The following is an 18,253-nucleotide window of genomic DNA, read 5'->3' on the forward strand; positions in this document are numbered from 1 at the left end:
CTGCTTTTTTAATGCCTCAAGCAACTACTAAAGACAAAGCCCCTAACCCATGCATTTTTTTCCTGAATAAATTGTACCTATAGCTTAACAGTCCTCAGGCATGAATGATTTCTTATTAACTGCTGCAATAAGAAAACACATGCATTTAGCCATTTGCCTGTATGGAACTTAATTCATTAAAACAGTTTTTTGTTCATTTGTTTTAAAAGGATATCCTAGCGAAATGGAACCATATAATACAACAGGAAACTTGGAATTTATTTTGCTTGGACTCTCAGAGGACCCTGAACTGCAACCCATCTTATTTGTACTATTCGTGCTCATATACCTGTTTACTGTGCTTGGAAATGTGCTCATCATCTTGGCTATCAGCTCTGATTCCCACCTCCACAGCCCCATGTACTTCTTCCTCTACAACCTTTCATTGTCTGACATGGGCTTTAGCAGCACCACAATCCCCAAAATGCTAATGAATATGCATACCAATAACAAATCTATAACTTATGCAGCCTGCCTAACTCAGGTGTCTTTCTTCTTCCTTTTTGCATGTATGGACAGCCTACTACTCACAGTGATGGCCTATGACCGATGGGTTGCCATTTGTCATCCTCTACACTACCAAGTCATTTTAAATCCTCGTCTGTGTAAATGTTTGGTCATAGTATCATTTTGTATCAGTCTCATGGATTCACAGGTACACTGCTTGATGGTGTCACAACTAAAATTTTGCACTAATATGAATATTCCTCATTTTTTCTGTGATGTTCCAGAACTTCTAAAACTTGCCTGTTCTGACACCTCTATCAATAACATAGTCAGGTTTCTCTTCACAATCATTTTTGGTTTTCTCCCTGTCTCAGGAATCATTTACTCCTATTATAAAATTATTTCCTCCATTATTAGAGTTCCCTCATTATTTGGGAAGAATAAGGCCTTCTCTACCTGTGGATCTCACCTATCAGTTGTTTGCTTATTTTATGGAACAGGTATAGGTGTGTACCTTAGTTCAACAGTTTCTAATTTTTCCAGGGACAGTGTAGTGGCCTCAGTAATGTATTCCATGTTGGTTCCCATGATGAACCCCTTCATCTACAGCCTGAGGAACAGGGATATGAAGAAAGCTGTCCAAAGTGTTTTCAGGCGAATAGCATAACCTATCTACTTATGTTACTGAAAATATAACAACCATCAAAACTTCTGAATACAAAATGATCAAAAACAAATGTACACATATAGTGAATCTAGGAATATCTTGCTTTTCCTGTCCAACCTACATGTGGTAGCTTGAATGTGGCCAGTTTTCTATACATATACTATTAAAAATTAGCTCTCCGCAGGTTCTCATACAATGAAATGCAAAACAAAACAACATTAAATATTTTGGATTAAATTGAATTTGATTGTTTTGTTTTGCTATGCTTTTATACTATGTACAAATGGAAACATGGTTGTTTAATTACACAAAGTATCAATTCTCAAATTTTACTCACCAAATAAATCTGCATGTGATTATGAAATTATTAATTACTGTACAAAAGAAAACTTTTAATTTTAAAAATTGATGGTTTTCTTGCTGAGATCAGTTTCATAGAACAGCTATTTATACAATTAAGTTTCTTGGGAAGTGAGACTGATTCACTTTTGATTATGGGGTCACTAATAATTCATTGCCCTAAAGTTTGTCTCAAACTCAAGCACTATATTCAACATTAATGGGATAAAATGTACTATTAGATTAGAGACAGGAAATTGTTTGCAATACATGTAATGAAGGCTAGAGGGCAAATTGTTGGAGATAAGGTGAAAATGGGAAATTTACATACTTGTGTTTTACTCAACATATGTATGAATATCTCATGTGTAAAGAAAAAATTAAATTAATAGAAGATTACATGTGATATTGGGGCTGAATATGGAACAAGTTCTGAAAAGTCAATAAATGTACTCCTGACATTTTGTATTATGTACTTATGTAGCTCATATTAACTTGCAGTGATGACTATTAATTTAAAATATTGACCAGTCTAAAAAGAGAAAGTATTATATTCTGATATATAATATTTTCAGTTATGATTCTTTTCTTTACAAAAAACTTAAAAACCCACATCTACACAAGTATGCAGATTGGCATTTATCACTAATAAATGCTAAAATTTAATGCATGCTGAAGATTTTGATTGTTACGTTTTTGCAATAGTTTTATTATACTTTATATGACATTTGGATACCAGACTCTCATATATGTTGAACACATGTCTCCCCAACCTTTACAATCTTTTACTATTTTTCTATGATCTTTGGATCACCTGTACAATAACATTGTTTTTTTAGAGATAAAATGTCTTCCCATATTCTATATATAACACATTTGACTCACTCTTCTGTTTTAAATTTTATGAACAGTAGTACAAAAACAATGTTGTGCAAAGATCGCCATGAAAGCAAGGAATCTTCTGAATAAATGACCAGGAATGATATCTCTAATATATTTGATACATTTTGGTGATATATTTGATAGTTTTGGTGAGTTCTTTATATTGATTATTACACTGGCTACAATAGTATACATGTATACTAGCAGTATGTGGCTCACATAAAATAATGTTGAGGGAAAACCTCATGAACAAATTAGGTCAGCTGGAAGTGAAGGCATCTAGGATTGAAAACAATGTAGAGTTTGGAAAGGTTCATCAATAGATTCAGTCAGATCAAAGTGAGGGTGTCTATCTTCAAAGTCAGGGTAGAGTGTTTGGATCACGCAGTCACAGAAAATATCAAATACAAAAAATAAAATAAAATAAATACAAAAATAGAACATATTGGTACTCATACATATTATAACAAAAGCATGCCTTTGAATAATAGTTACAGAGGAAGAAAAGAATCATATCAATGAGGCAAGAATCTTCAACAAATGTAGAAAAAATCCCTACTATAAGGAAAGATATGCATATTCTGAGCCAAGATGCATGAAGAATATCAAATAGGCAAGAGCAGAAAAAAATCAGCAATAGCACAATTCTAAGAGGCACAATACATACAGAACAAATAGAAGATATTAAAATATACAAGGGGAAAACACCCAATAATATAATGGAAAGTTCATGTGAATGGAATCTGAAATAAAAGTAAAAACATTTACAACATATCTGTAATCAAATTCTATGTAATTGGAAAGGAACTCAAAGAATGGTTAAGGATTTCTTTTTCTTTTTATAATTGGATTTTTTAAATTTACATTAAACTATGTTGAATAAGTAGGGAGTGAGTAGGCAGCCTTATCTAGTCCCTGAATTTAGTGGGATTGCTTCAAGTTTCTCTCCATTTAGTTTAATATTAGATACTTGTGTGCTATGTTTAGGTGTGGGCCTTGAATTCCTGTTCTTTCCAGGACTTTTATCATGAAGGGGTGTTGAATTTTGTCAAATGCTTTCTCAGCATCTAGTGAAATGATCCTGTGGTTTTTATCTTTCAGTTTGTTTATATAGTGGATTACACTGATGGTTTTTCGTATATTAAACCATCCTTGCATCCCTGAAATGAAGCCTACTTGTTCATGATGGATGATTGTTTTAATGTGCTCTTGGATTCGGTTTGCAAGAAATTTATTGACTATCTTTGCATTAATATTCATAAGGGAAATTGGTCTCAAGTTCTCCTTTTTGTTGGGTCTTCATGTGGTTTAGGTATAAGAGTAATTGTGGCTTCATAGAAGGAATTCGGTAGCTCTCTATCTGTTTCAATTTTGTGGAAAAGTTTGGATAGTATTGGTATGAGGTCTTCTATTAAGGTCTGATAGAATTCTGCACTGAATCCATCTGGACGTTGGTTCTTTTTGGTTGGGAGACTTTTAGTGACTGCTTCTATTTCTTTAGGAGTTATGGGGTTCTTTAAATGGTTTATTTGTCCCTGATTTAATTTCAGTACCTTGTAACTCTCTAGGAAATTGTCAGTTACCTCCACGTTTTCAAATTTTGTTGAATATAGGCTTTTGTAGTAGGATCTAATGATTTTTTTAATTTCCTCTGGCTTTGTTGTCATGTCTCTCTTTTCATCTCTGATTTTGTTAATTTGGACACACTCTCTGTGTCCTCTGGTTAGTCTGGGTAAGGGTTTATCTATCTTGTTGATTTTCTCAAAGAACCAGCTTTTGGTTCTGATGATTCTTTCTATAGTCCTTTTTGTTTCTACTTGGTTGATTTCAGCTATGAGTTTAATTATTTCCTGCCTTCTAATCCTCCTGGGTGTGTTTGTTTCTTTTTGTTATAGAGCTTTTAGGTGTGCTGTCAAGCTGCTGATATATGCTGCCTGCTGTTTCTTTCTGCAGGCACTCAGAGCTATGAGTTTTCCTCTTAGCACAGCTTTCATTGTGCCTTGTAAATTTGGGTGTGTTGTACTTTCATTTTCATTAAATTCTAAGAAGTCTTCATTTTTTTTACCAGGTTATCATTGAGTAGAGCACTGTTTAACTTCCATGTACATGTGGGCATCCTTTCCTTATTGTTATTAAACACCAGCTTTAGTCCTTGATGATCTGATAGGAAGAATGGAATTATTTCTATCTTTCTGTATCTCTTGAGGACTGTTTTATGACTGATTATATGGTCAATTTTTGAGAAAGTTCCATGAGGTGGTGAGAAGAAGGTAAAACCTTTTGTTTTAGGATAGAATTGTGAGGAGCTGTCCGAGGAGCTGTCCTCACATATGTGAGGAGCTGTCCTCACAAACTCCATTACAAGATGGCACCGGCATCCGGCAGAACGCACCTAGTAAAAAGGGCAATACGCAGGCGCCTGGTAACTTCCCTACTCAAAGGGACACATACGTTTTGGTACGTCATCTGGCATAATTGGCAGCGACCAGTCAGAGAGTGACACGTCCTAGGCGAGGATAGTTTCCTATATAAGGGACGGTTATTCCTCACTCTCCGTCTCCGCATTGTAAGCTTATGCTCTCCCTCTCAAGACGCATTAAAGCTTTTCTGCAGTAGGATCCTGTGTGTGCCGCGTCGTTCCTGCTGGCGAGATGTAGCGCGGGACATCTGGTGCCGAAAACCCGGGAAAGACCTCGCCATCGTCAGCACCTTCGGAGATCCCTTGGTGACAAGGAGGATTCAGAACTGCAGGTAGATACATTCGGAGAGGCAGCCCTCTCTTGGACTTTGGTCTGGGGTTGTCACCGCCTTGGGAAGGATTTGTTGAGGCTATAGTATTTGTCCTGGGAGCCACCCTACTCTTTATGTTCTGTTTTCACCGTTTTCGCTGTTAAAAGGACGATCACACCAGCTGAAGGCGCATCTCAGTCTCTCGTATATAAGTGAGCTTCGCGCAGCTCCCTTTTACCTTCGATTTTGACTGTTGAGGAGCAAGGACACGATAAGGCCGACGTAGATAAGCGGCACCGTCCGGGGAGGCGCGTGTAAGACTCCCGTACATAAGAGAGCAGCGTGTCCGTCTCTACCCTTTCACCTCACGCCTTGTCAGAGGGACGTAGATAAGCCGCCGGCGTTCCTGGCCCATCATGGGATCCTCACAGTCTGTGGTCACGGCCTTGGAAACAGTGTTAAAGCAGAGGAACATCAAAATTGGAGGAGGAACACTTAAAAGCTTTGTGAAGGAGGTGGAGAGGGTGGCACCTTGGTTTGCCTGTTCAGGCTCGTTTATGATTGCCTCATGGAACAAACTTGGAAAAGACCTTGACAGAAAATTGGCGGAAGGGGATCTGCGCCTAGGGACCAAAGCTATATGGAAGCTGGTTAAGAATTGTTTAAAGGATGAAATGTGTAAGGCAGCAGTAGTAGAAGGACAGGTCACTCTCGAGGTAGTCCGGGAAAGTCTGTCAGAAACCGAACGTAGTGAGAGGTTGGGCGCGCGCAAGAAAAAAGACATCCTAAGAAAGAAAAAGTGCCCTCCCGGTAAGTCCGCAGACAAGGGAGCATTGAAATTTTCAGATTCCAGCACTTCCTCCTCTACAAATAAACCAGGAGGGGGAGCCAGCCTATACCCTGTGAAAGAGCTAGAAGCACTGAACCTCGACAGTTCTGAAAGCTCTGAAAATAAAACCTTAGACTCTGAGGAGGAGGCTGAGCTAGATGAGGAAGCAGCTAAATATGAGGAGGAAAGATATTACCCCGATGAATGTAGGGGAAGTAATAGAAGCCTTCTAGCGCGGCCACCACCAACGGCGCCTCCTCCATATGACACACGCTCACGCGCCTTCTCACTAGTCCCCGAGAGGGTGAGAAGAAAGCTGAGTATGACATTTCCTATCTTTGAGACTCTGGAGGGAGGACGGGTCCATGCCCCTGTTGAATATAATCAGATTAAGGAATTAGCGGAATCAGTTAGAAAGTATGGAGTCATGGCCAACCTTACTCTAACACAACTCGACAGGTTGGCCATGACAGCATTGACACCAGCTGATTGGCAGATGATTGCTAAGGCAGCCCTTGCCAGCATGGGCCAATACATGGAATGGAAAGCGCTCTGGTATGAGGCAGCCCAAACACAGGCCAGAGCCAATGCTACGGCCTTAATACCTGAGCAACAAGAATGGACTTTCGAACTCTTAACAGGACAGGGCCGCTTTGCAGCTGATCAGTCTGCTTACCACTGGGGCGCCTATGCTCAGGTCTCCAGCACAGCTATTAGAGCCTGGAAGGCACTGTCCAGGAGAGGAGGGATTGATAATCAACTTACAAAAATCGTTCAGGGACCCCAGGAAAATTTCTCAGATTTTGTAGCTAGAATGACAGAAGCTGCAGGACGAATCTTTGGCGATCCTGAACAAGCAGCACCACTAATAGAACAGCTCGTTTTCGAGCAAGCCACCCAGGAGTGCCGAACAGCCATAGCCCCCCGAAGAAATAAAGGGCTACAGGATTGGCTTAGAGTTTTCAGGGAACTTGGAGGGCCCCTTACTAACTCAGGCCTGGCGGCTGCCATTCTCCAGTTCCAGCGACGCCCCGTTAAAGGGACGGATAAAAGATCATGCTTTCAATGTGGAAAAACAGGCCATCTAAAAAGAGAGTGCAGGATGACAAAAAGAGACAGGGGGTCTGCAACCCTCTGTGTCCGATGTGGCAAAGGCTACCATAGGGCTGACCAGTGCCGATCAGTGAGAGACATTAAAGGCAAACTACTCCCTCCTTTGGAGACTCAACCTAATGAGATGTCAAAAAATGGGCTGGTGGGCCCCGGGTCCCAGGGCCCTCAAAGATATGGGAACCGCTTTCACAGGGCCACGACCCCGGCAGAGGAGGTCCCCCAAGAGGCGACACAAAATTGGACCTGCGTGCCGCCTCAGACTTCTTTCTAATGCCCCAGATGGGCATTCAGCCAATTCCTGCTCAGACTGTGGGGCCTCTACCCCCAGGAACCATAGGCCTTGTCCTTGGTAGAGGATCTCTCGCCCTACAAGGACTGATAGTCCATCCAGGCCTTGTTGAAGCTCAGCGCTCTCTTGATATTCAGATTCTTTGTTCAAGTCCCGATGGGGTTTTTTCCATAAGTAAAGGAGATAGAATAGCACAGTTATTACTCCTTCCGTGCTCCCAGGCCACGATACAGGATACCAAGGGACCCATGGGGTCCACTGGTCATGATTTGGCATACTTGGTGGTTCACCTTAACAACCGCCCAAAATTGAGCTTAGAAATTAATGGAAAGAAATTCGAAGGCATACTGGATACTGGGGCTGATAAAAGTATAATTTCCTCAAAATGGTGGCCTCAATCATGGCCTACCACAAAATCTTCTCACTCACTACAAGTATTAGGCTACCAGTCATGCCCTATGATCAGCTCTGCCACTCTAACTTGGACAACTGCCGATGGCCGACAGGGACAATTTATTCCTTATGTACTTCCCCTGCCTGTTAATCTTTGGGGGATGGATGTTATGCAGACCATGGGACTGACCTTATCTAATGAATACCCCCCACAAGTGGCCCACATGATGTCAAGGATGGGCTATAAGGAAGGGAAAGGCCTAGGGCGATTAGAACAGGGTTGTCTCACGCCCATTGAACCAATCGCCAACCCCCACAAACAAGGCCTGGGTTTTTCCTAGGCGCCATTGGGGCAGCACGACCCATACCATGGAGGACGGAAGACACGGTGTGGGTTCCCCAATGGCCATTAACCTCTGAGAAATTAAAGGCAGCTACAGGACTGGTGGATGAACAATTAAGATTGGGACATTTGGAGCCCTCCACCTCTCCTTGGAACACCCCAATTTTTGTAATAAGGAAAAAATCAGGAAAATGGCGACTACTCCATGACTTGAGGGCCATTAACGATCAGACGGAATCCCTTGGACCCATTCAGCGGGGCCTTCCTATACTCTTGGCCCTACAAAAAGATTGGAATTTGGTAATAATAGATATCAAGGATTGTTTTTTCTCTATTCTGCTTTACCCCCCAGATAGGCCCAGGCTTGCTTTTACTGTCCCATCAATTAATCATACTGAACCTGATAAAAGATACCAGTGGAAGGTCCTACCTCAGGGCATGGCCAACAGCCCTACGATGTGTCAGTTATATGTTCAGGAAGCCCTTAAACCAGTCAGGGAGACCTATCCAAATTTACTGTTAATCCATTACATGGATGATATATTGAAGTGTCATAAAGACTTAGAATTACTCAAACAAGCCTATTCCTTATTACAAAAAACCCTTAAACAATGGGACTTACATATTGCTACAGAAAAGGTCCAAATTGCTGACACAGGTCATTTTCTAGGATCCATTATTTTCCCTGATAAGATTATACCCCAGAAACTGGAAATCCGTAGAGACCACCTCCATACTCTTAATGACTTTCAGAAGCTCTTGGGAGATATCAACTGGTTGAGACCATTTTTGAAAATCCCTTCGGCGGAGTTAAAACCTTTGTTCGAAATATTGGAAGGGGACGGCCACATCACCTCCCCTCGTGTGCTAACTCCCGCTGCAACCAAGGCCTTACTAAAAGTAGAAGATGCCATAAAACAGGCCCAATTGCAATGCATTGATTGGTCTCTACCTTTTTCACTCTGTGTACTAGATACCAAGGATTTACCCACTGCAGTTTTATGGCAACAAGGTCCACTGTTATGGATCCATCCACATGCTTCCCCTGTGAAGATTATTGATTGGTATCTAGCCGCAGTAGCACATCTGGCTATTAAGGGCCTAAGAGCTGCCATCTGTCATTTTAGGACTCCACCCCAATCCTTGATTATCCCATATACACCCTACCAGGTCCAAACTCTAGCCGCTACCTCTGATGATTGGGCAGTGCTGCTCACATCCTTTACAGGGAAGATAGATAATCATTATCCTAAACACCCCCTATTGTGTTTTGCAAGATCACAACCTATTGTTTTCCCTCGCATCACATCCCACAGACCATTAAAGGAGGGGATAACGGTGTATATGGACGGGTCAAAAAACAGGGGTGGGAGCATATGTGGTAAACTCCCAAGTATTCTCACGACAATATTTTGAAACCTCACCCCAAGTGGGAGAATGCCTAGTGGTCATGGAGGTCATTGAAAAATTCCAGGTTCCTCTAAATATTGTTTCAGATTCCTCCTATGTGGTTAATGCTGTTAGTATTCTTGAAACCGCCGGTATAATTAAAACCACTAGTAAGTTGGCAGATATTTTCCGAAAAATCCAAATTATCCTATTAAATAGAAGATTCCCTGTATACATTACTCATATAAGGGCTCATTCTGGACTCCCTGGCCCAATGAGTTCAGAGAATGATTTGGCTGACAAAGCCACAAAAATGATAGCTGTGGCCCTGGCCTCTCCTTTAGAGGCCGCTAAAGCCTTTCATGGCAATTTCCATGTCACCTCAGAAACTTTACGCCGCCGCTTCTCTATAACTAGAAAAGAGGCACGTGATATAGTCACCCAATGCCAACAGTGCTGCCAGTTCCTCCCAGTTCCTCACATCGGGGTCTACCCGAGAGGAATACAGCCATTGCAAATCTGGCAAATGGATGTTACTCATAATTCTACTTTTGGAAAATTACAGTATGTGCATGTATCTATAGACACATGATCTGGCATTCTACATGCCACCCCACTTACAGGAGAAAAAACAACACATGTCATTCAGCACTGCCTTGAAGCATGGAGTGCTTGGGGAAAGCCAAAATGTGTAAAAACTGACAATGGCCCTGCCTACTCATCTCAAAAATTCCGTCAGTTTTGTGCTCAGATGCAGGTTACCCACCTGACGGGCCTGCCCTACAACCCTCAAGGACAGGGAATCATAGAGCGTGCTCATCGGACGCTCAAATCATATTTAATAAAACAAAGAAGGGGAATTATGATAGAACTCCCCCCAACACCCCGAGTGGCCACTGCTCTGGCCCTTTTTACCTTAAATTTTTTAAATCTTGATGAAGCTGGACAAACAGCAGCTGAGCGACATTGCTCAGAGCCCAAGAGGACAAAAGAATTAGTCAAATGGAAGGATGTATTAACAAATGAATGGAAAGGCCCAGATCCTGTTTTAATAAGATCCAGGGGAGCTGTCTGTGTTTTTCCACAGGACAATGAAAATCCCATATGGATCCCAGGACGACTTACTCGGAGCATCACAGCAAGTGATCAAGAAGGGACTGGGACTCCTGGACCTCCTCACTCTTCTTCCATGGATGCCAGCAACGGTGCAGGGCGAGCTACGATGGGGAATAATGTCAACCTTTCCACTCCCGATGCCGGTGATGTACCACTAACAGGGATTTAGGGTTGGCCTATTTACCTAAGGATCCACAGGTTGAACGACTAAAAGAAAATAGGACTATTCCCCTTAAGGGCAGCCTTTGGCATATTCAACAAAACATCTTTTGATCTCCCTTGCATTATGTTATGTAATCAATATTCTGCTTGGTTAAGGGAGGCCACATGGGGAACTGGTGAGGAGGACATTGTGGCTAACACCACAGTTCTCTATGTTGGTGGCCTTACATTGCGTTAATGGTAGCTGCACTGATCTTACGCCCATGGCGATGCTACTTCGAGGAAAGGGCGAAAAGGGATGGTTGTCATTTTCCTGGATGGGGAACATCAAACCTGCTGCCTCTGTCTGGACAGCTACTCATATAAAATATCGCAGTAGTTACCCGCATGCCTCGCTTTATCCCGATCCCTGTTGATACCCCAGGGACCATGACCTTATTTAGAGGAAAAACAGATTTTGGTACTTCTGCAATTATTGCTGGCATTATTGCTACGACAGCAGTTGCTGCCTCGGTTACTGCCTCGGCATTGGCCTTGTCAAATTCAGTACAGACAACCCAAACTATCAATGATTTATCGGCCACCATCTCTGTGGCTCGGGACAGACAGGCCTCGGCCAATACTCAGACATAGGGAGGCCTTATGCTTGTCAACCAACGTATAGATCTGGTCCGAGAGCAATTAGACATTCTATGGCAACTGGCCCAGCTTGGCTGTGAGCAAAAACTCCCAGGCCTTTGTGTCACCTCCATATAATATGACAAATTTACCCGAGCTGCTAATCTGTCTAAGAGTCTTTCACAGCATCTGTTACAGAATTGGACCTCGGCGTTTGAACAGACACTTCGGGAGCTGAGAGCGACCATCATTCAAGTAAATTCTACCCGACTGGACCTGTCTTTGACGGAGGGATTGTCGTCCTGGATCACCTCAGCAGTCTCTTATTTCAAGGAATGGGTGGGAGTGGGACTTTTTGGAGTGATCCTCTGCTGTGGATTAGTGTTACTCCTCTGGTTGCTTTGCAAATTGAAATCTCAAACAAGAAAGGACAAAGTAGTGATCGCCCAGGTGCTTGTAGCCCTTGAACAAGGAGCGTCAGCCGATATCTGGTTGACCATGCTCAAGCAACAGGTCGCCGGCTGGACAGCTCTTGCACTCCTAGAACCTCGGTTCATTGCACAGGATTAGAGTGTCCGGCTTGAGCAGCCCAGAGGGGTGACAAGCTTAGCATCGCACAGGGAAGTTCTACCAAATATGCTCCCTGGAAGGCATGTCATATTACATGAGGGTTTCTGCCCCAGTTTTCCCTCCCTGGAAAAATGGCAGTGCGATGGGTCGGGAGTGCCCTGGGTCCCAACAACAGCCTAAGTGTATCTCTCTTGTACAGGTTCGCCAACTTTGTACGAGGATATGACCTCTGTCTTCGCCCTCCTATATCTGGGTGTCGTGTTTGCTTAAAAAAAAAACAGAAAATTGGGAGATGTGAGGAGCTGTCCGAGGAGCTGTCCTCACAGATGTGAGGAGCTGTCCGAGGAGCTGTCCTCACATATGTGAGGAGCTGTCCTCACATATGTGAGGAGCTGTCCTCACAAACTCCATTACAAGATGGCACCGGCATCCGGCAGAACGCACCTAGTAAAAAGGGCAATACGCAGGCGCCTGGTAACTTCCCTACTTAAAGGGACACATACGTTTTGGTACGTCATCTGGCATAATTGGCAGCGACCAGTCAGAGAGTGACACGTCCTAGGCGAGGATAGTTTCCTATATAAGGGACGGTTATTCCTCACTCTCCGTCTCCGCATTGTAAGCTTATGCTCTCCCTCTCAAGACGCATTAAAGCTTTTCTGCAGTAGGATCCTGTGTGTGCCGCGTCGTTCCTGCTGGCGAGATGTAGTGCGGGACATAGAATGTTCTATAAATATCTGTTAAATCCATTTGGTTCATGACTTCTATTTGTCTGTCTCTGTCCCTATTTAATTTCTGTTTCCATGATCTGCTCATTGATGAGAGTGGGGTGTTGAAATCTACTATTATTGCATGAGGTGTAATGTGTGCTTTGAACTTTAGTAAGGTTTCTTTTATGCATGTAGGTTCCCTTGTATTTGGAGCACAGATATTCCTGATTGAGAGTTCATCTTGGTGGATTTTTCCTTTGGTGAATATGAAGTGTCCTTCCTTATCTTTTTTGATGACTTTTGGTTGAAAATTGATTTTATCTGCTATTAGAATGTCTACTCCAGCCTGTTCCTTCAGACAATTTTCTTGGAACGTTATTTTCCAGTCTTTTACTCTGAGGTACTGTCTGTCCTTGTCTCTGAGGTGTGTTCCTGTAGGCAGCAAAATGTTGGGTCGTCATTACATATCCAGATAGGTAATCTGTGTCTTTTTTTGGGGGAATTGAGTCCATTGTTGTTGAGAGATATTAAGGAGTAGTGATTGTTGCTTCCTGTTATGTTCATGTTTGGATGGGAGATTATGATTTTGTGCTTGCTTTTCTTTGTTTTGTTGCAAAACAATTAGTTTCTTGCTTTTTCTATGATGTAGCTTGCCTCCTTGTGATGGGCTTTACCATTTATTATGCTTTGTAGGGCTGGATTCGCAGAAAGATATTGCATAAAATTGGTTTTGTCATGGAATATCTTGGTTTCTCCTTCTATGTTAACTGAAAGTTTTGCTGCATACAGTAAACTGGGCTGGCATTTGTGTTCTCTTAGGGTCTGTACGACATATGTCCAGGATCCTCTGGCTTTCATAGTCTCTGGTGAGAAGTGTGGTGTAATTCTGATAGGTCTGCATTTGATGTTACTTGTTTTTTCCCACACTGCTTTTAATATTTTTTCTTCATTTTGTGCATTTGGTGTTTTGACTGTTATGTGATGGGAGAAGTTTCTTTTCTGGTCCAATCTATTTGGAGTTCTGTAGACTTCTTTTATGTTTATGGGCATCTCTTTCCTTAGGTTAGGGAACTTTTCTCCTGTGCTTTTGTTGAAGATATTTATTGGTCCTTTTATTTGGGAGTCTTCACTGTCTTCTATACCTATTATCCTTAGGTTTGGTCTTTGCATTGTGTCCTGGATTTCCTGTATCCTTTGAGCCAGTAGCTTTTTCCATTTTACATTAACCTTTGACAGTTGTGTCCATGATTTCTATGAAATCTTCTGCTCCTGAGATTCTCTCTTCTATCTCTTGTATTCTGTTGGTAATGATTGTATCTATGGCTCCTTGTCCCTTCCTTTGGTTTTCTATATTCAGGGTTGTCTCCCTTTGTGCTTTCTTCATTGCTTCTATTTACCTTTTAATTCCTTCACCTGTTTGACTGTGTTTTCCTGTAATTCTTTCAGGGATTTTTGTGTTTCCTCTCTATAGACTTCTACTTCTTTATTTGTGTTTTCCTACATTTCTCTAAGGGAGTTCTTCATGTCTTTCTTGAAGTCCTCCATCATCATGATTAAATGTGATTTAAAATCTTTATCTTGCTTTTCTGGTGTGTTTGGATATTCAGTGATTGCTTTGGTGAGAGAATTGAGCTCCAATAATGCCATGTTGTCTTGGTTTCTGTTGCTTGGATTCCTGTGCTTATCTCTCACCATTAGGTTGTCTCTGGTGTTAACTTGTTCTGCTATTTCTGACAGTGGTTAGAACATCCTATAGGCCTGTGTGTCAGGAGTGCTGTAGACCCTTTTTTTCCTGTTCTCATTCAGCCAGTTATGGGAACAGAGTGTTCTGCTTTCAGGCATGTAGTCGATCCTGTCTACTGTTCTTAAAGTCTTCCTGTGAACATGTGTCCTGAGTCCACCAAGCAGGTCACTTGGAGCAAAAAAGTTGGTCTTACCTCTGGTCTCAGGCCTGGAGTCGCTCCTCAGAGCCAGGTTTCAGCTCTCCATGAGTGCAGGAATCAGAAGGGCTTGCCCAGCCTTCTTTCTGTACACTGTACACAGGGGGCCCAGATGGCACTAGGCATTTTCCTCTAGAGTCAGAAATGTGAGCAGAGAGTAGTCTCCTCTGGCTTCCCAGGCATATCTGCCTCTCTGAAGGTCTAGCTCTCTCTCCCACGGTATTTGGGTGCAGGGAGCTATTTGAACGGGTCCCTTCAGATCTGGGTGGTGTCTGTACTGCCCTTGGTCCTTCCAAGTCTGAATCCCCCAGCATAGGGCAATGTCAGGGTGGGGAGGCAGGAAGGTAGAATGGTTGCTGAGGGAGAAAACTCTTCTTTTATAATGGGCAGGAAATGGGATAAGGGGCTTGCAGAAGGGAAACTGAGAAAGGGAATAACATTTGAAATGCATATATAAATATAATATATATTTATATATAAAATAAAAAATAAAAGTATAGTAAAAAAACATAAAATGATTCAAATGGAGAAAACATCCAAATGGATGTCTCGGCAAAAGTTTCAGATGTGATCTTACTTTCTTGGCTTGTAAGGGCAGTAGTTAGCCTACAGACTTTTGTTTTTAAATAGAGAACAATGAGGAAACATTGGGGAGCAATTATAGCTTTACTGTAAAGCATTTGACTGGCAGTAAACATGTGATCATAATATCCTTTATCTGGGGCAAAACGAAGTATTATTAAAATTAGCAAAATATTTGTACTATAATTGAAATTGAATACAATTAGTTTAAAAAGTGTATATAAAGCCCCATTCTGTAATAATGTTGTGATCATATGCTTTAAACATTTATACCATTACCACCTCTCAGTTAGATCAGTCTTACTGCTTGGAAAATGATGTATTGGTGTTTATATGCTACTCTTCCTTTATTTATTTTTAAACACGCATGTGTTAGAAGATTGGACAAAACAAAGAATTTTCAGGAAAGATAGTTCAGGCTGATGATGGTCATTGCATCTTCAACCTTCTGTAGAAATTCATTTGAATATCCATTACTTTGTGTACTTGCCTTTACAGGTGATAAGAAAATATCCAAATATTATTAAGAGCAAATGAAGCCATTTTACATAAAGCCTGAGCAGTTGATGCTGAAATAAATGGATGGCGATGATTTTTAAAAAAAGGAGTTAAAAGCCATCTATAGTGTCACATTAAATAACAATGGATTTGTGCCCCTTCTAAAATTTACATTTAGAGACACTATAATTGGAATAAAATTCAAAGACACTTGCAGTGTATTTGGCATAATTATAACCTCTCTCCAGATATAATAACTTTGCATGCTGGGATTATGAATTTAAAAATTGCTGCTCCATTGAGTTCTTTATTTTTTTTTCTTTTCTTTTTTTGGGGGGGCTGGGGACTGAACCCAGGGCCTTGTGCTTGCTAGGCAAGCATTCTACCATTGAGCTAAATCCCCAACCCCTGAGTTCTTTATTTTTTATGTAAAATTATTTATAGTTTAAGCTCAGTATTTCCTTCATGGTCAGGCTTCAAGAATGGCATATACAGTTTGACCATGTTGGCCCTTCTCATCCTGAGAATACTTTTATTCCCGCCAATTTTGATAAAACTTGCCTTTAACAAGAACAAGATGTTGGTGGTCCAAATACATGGCTTGAAAGTTAAAATCAATTCCTAGACAAAGCCATTAATTTAACAGAATGGCAGTCAATGATTTGTAAGATGAATTGCTTTGAAAAATGCATTTTCAATGACACAAAGAAAGGCATTCTTGTTATAACAACATAAAACACATTCTTATGATATAAAAAAGGGGGAGATGTGGAGAGAATTTCATGTCACTTCTAGCAAATTGGCAAGAATATTTGACATTGGGCTAGGACAAGAAAGTAAGCTCAAGAAAAATACAACTGAGGAATATATCCCTTGTATCTTGATCCTCTTGATCCCTAGATACAGTGACCTCAGGACCTTTCATTATGCCTTTTTTGTTCCTTGACTACTTTATTTACTCCTTGTTTGTTCTATGACTACACTGTTTATGCATCGTTTGTTCATTGACTACTTTCTTTATGCCTTAGAACTGGCCATATTCTTTGCATGTACCTAGAATGATATAAATGCAGAGTGGGAGAAATAAAAGCCAGTTCAATACTTACTGGAGTCATGTTACAATGTTGTTTAATTGTCTTTTCTTTCCTTAATCCTCACTCTGTCCCTCAAGACCCTGTTATCAATTCTTGATCTTAGAGAATGAGCTATTAAAGTTCAGTTTCAGAAATTCCCCCTTGTGTCAATGAGCTCAAGGCTCATTCCACTTTCTCTTCTATTAGATTGAGTATATCTCATTTTATGTTGAGGTCCTTGACCCACTTCGAATTGAGCTTCGTGCAAGGTGACAAATATAAGTCTTTTTTCATTTTTCTACACATAGACAGACAGTTAGACCAGCAGAATTTATTGAAGATGCTTTCTTTTCTCCATTGCATATTTTTGGATTCTTTGTCAAAGATCAAGTGTGCATAGGTGTGTGGTTTTATTTCTGAGTCTTCAATTCTATTCTATTGATCAACTTCTCTGTCTCTGTACCAATACCATGCACTTTTCCATCGCTATTGCTCTGTAAGAGAGCTTGAGGTATGGGATGATGATTCTCCCAGCCGTTCTTCTGGAAATCAATCTGGAGGTTCCTCAGAAAATTAGACATTGAACTACCTGAAGACCAAGCTATACCTCTCTTGGACATATACGCAAAAGATGCTCCAACATATAACAAAGACACATGCTCCACTATGTTCATAGCAGCCTTATTTATAATAGCCAGAAGCTAGAAAGAATGCAGATGCCCTTCAACAGAGGAATGGATACAGAAAATGTGGTACATCTACACAATGGAATACTACTCAGCTATCAAAAACAATGACTTTACGAAATTCATAGGCAAATGGATGGAACTAGAAAATATCAACCTGAATGAGGTTACCCAATCACAGAAAAACACATATGGTGTGCACTCATTGATAAGTGGATATTAGCCAATGCTCGAATTACCCTAGATGTACAGAACACATGAAACTCAAGAAGGATGACCAAAATGTGAATGCTTCACTCCTTCTTTAAAAGGGGAACAAGAATACTCTTGGGAGGGAATAGGGAGGCAAAGTATAGAACAGAGGCAGAAGGAATGCCCATTCAGAGTCTGTCCTACATGTGGTCCATACATATACTGCCACCAAACTAGATAAGATGGATGAAGCAAAGAAGTTCAGGCTGACAGGAACCAGATGTAGATCTCTCCTGAGAGACACAGCCAGAATACAGCAAATACATAGGCGAATGCCAATAGCAAACCACTCAACTGATAATGGAGCCCCATTGAAGGAATCAGAGAAAGGACTGGAAGAGCTTGAAGGGGCTCGAGACCCCATATGAACAACAAGGCCAACCAACCAGAGCTTCCAGGGACTAAGCCACTGCCCAAAAGACTATACGTAGACTGACCCTGGGCTCCAAGGGCATAGGTACAATGAATAGCCTAGTAAGAGCACCAGTGGAAGGGCTAGCCTTTGGCCCTGCCAAGACTGAACCCCCAGTGAACGTCATTGTTGGGGGGATGGCGGTAATGGGGGTAGGGTGGTGAGGGGAACATC

General features: G+C 41.4%; 3 protein-coding genes across 3 annotated transcripts; all 3 read left to right on the plus strand.

The window, feature by feature from the left end:
- The first annotated feature begins 223 nt into the window (after positions 1-223).
- On the plus strand, positions 224-1,153 carry Or7e171 (olfactory receptor family 7 subfamily E member 171). The gene is given in 1 exon segment (NM_001000868.1): positions 224-1,153. A coding segment is annotated over 1 exon segment (930 nt).
- Positions 1,154-5,520: 4,367 nt separating this feature from the next.
- LOC148003970 (uncharacterized) lies at positions 5,521-7,317 on the plus strand. The gene has a single exon (XM_087564312.1). The coding sequence runs from the start codon at positions 5,521-5,523 to the stop codon at positions 7,315-7,317; it is 1,797 nt and encodes a 598-aa protein (XP_087420438.1).
- On the plus strand, positions 7,317-8,069 carry LOC148003971 (endogenous retrovirus group K member 7 Pro protein-like). Its single transcript, XM_087564313.1, has one exon. It carries the CDS (start codon positions 7,317-7,319, stop codon positions 8,067-8,069), a length of 753 nt encoding a protein of 250 aa, XP_087420439.1.
- Positions 8,070-18,253: the final 10,184 nt, after the last annotated feature.

The sequence above is a fragment of the Rattus norvegicus genome, chromosome 8 (assembly GCF_021556685.1).
Source record: "Rattus norvegicus strain SHRSP/BbbUtx chromosome 8, alternate assembly SHRSP_T2T, whole genome shotgun sequence".
Classification (NCBI taxonomy): domain Eukaryota; kingdom Metazoa; phylum Chordata; class Mammalia; order Rodentia; family Muridae; genus Rattus; species Rattus norvegicus.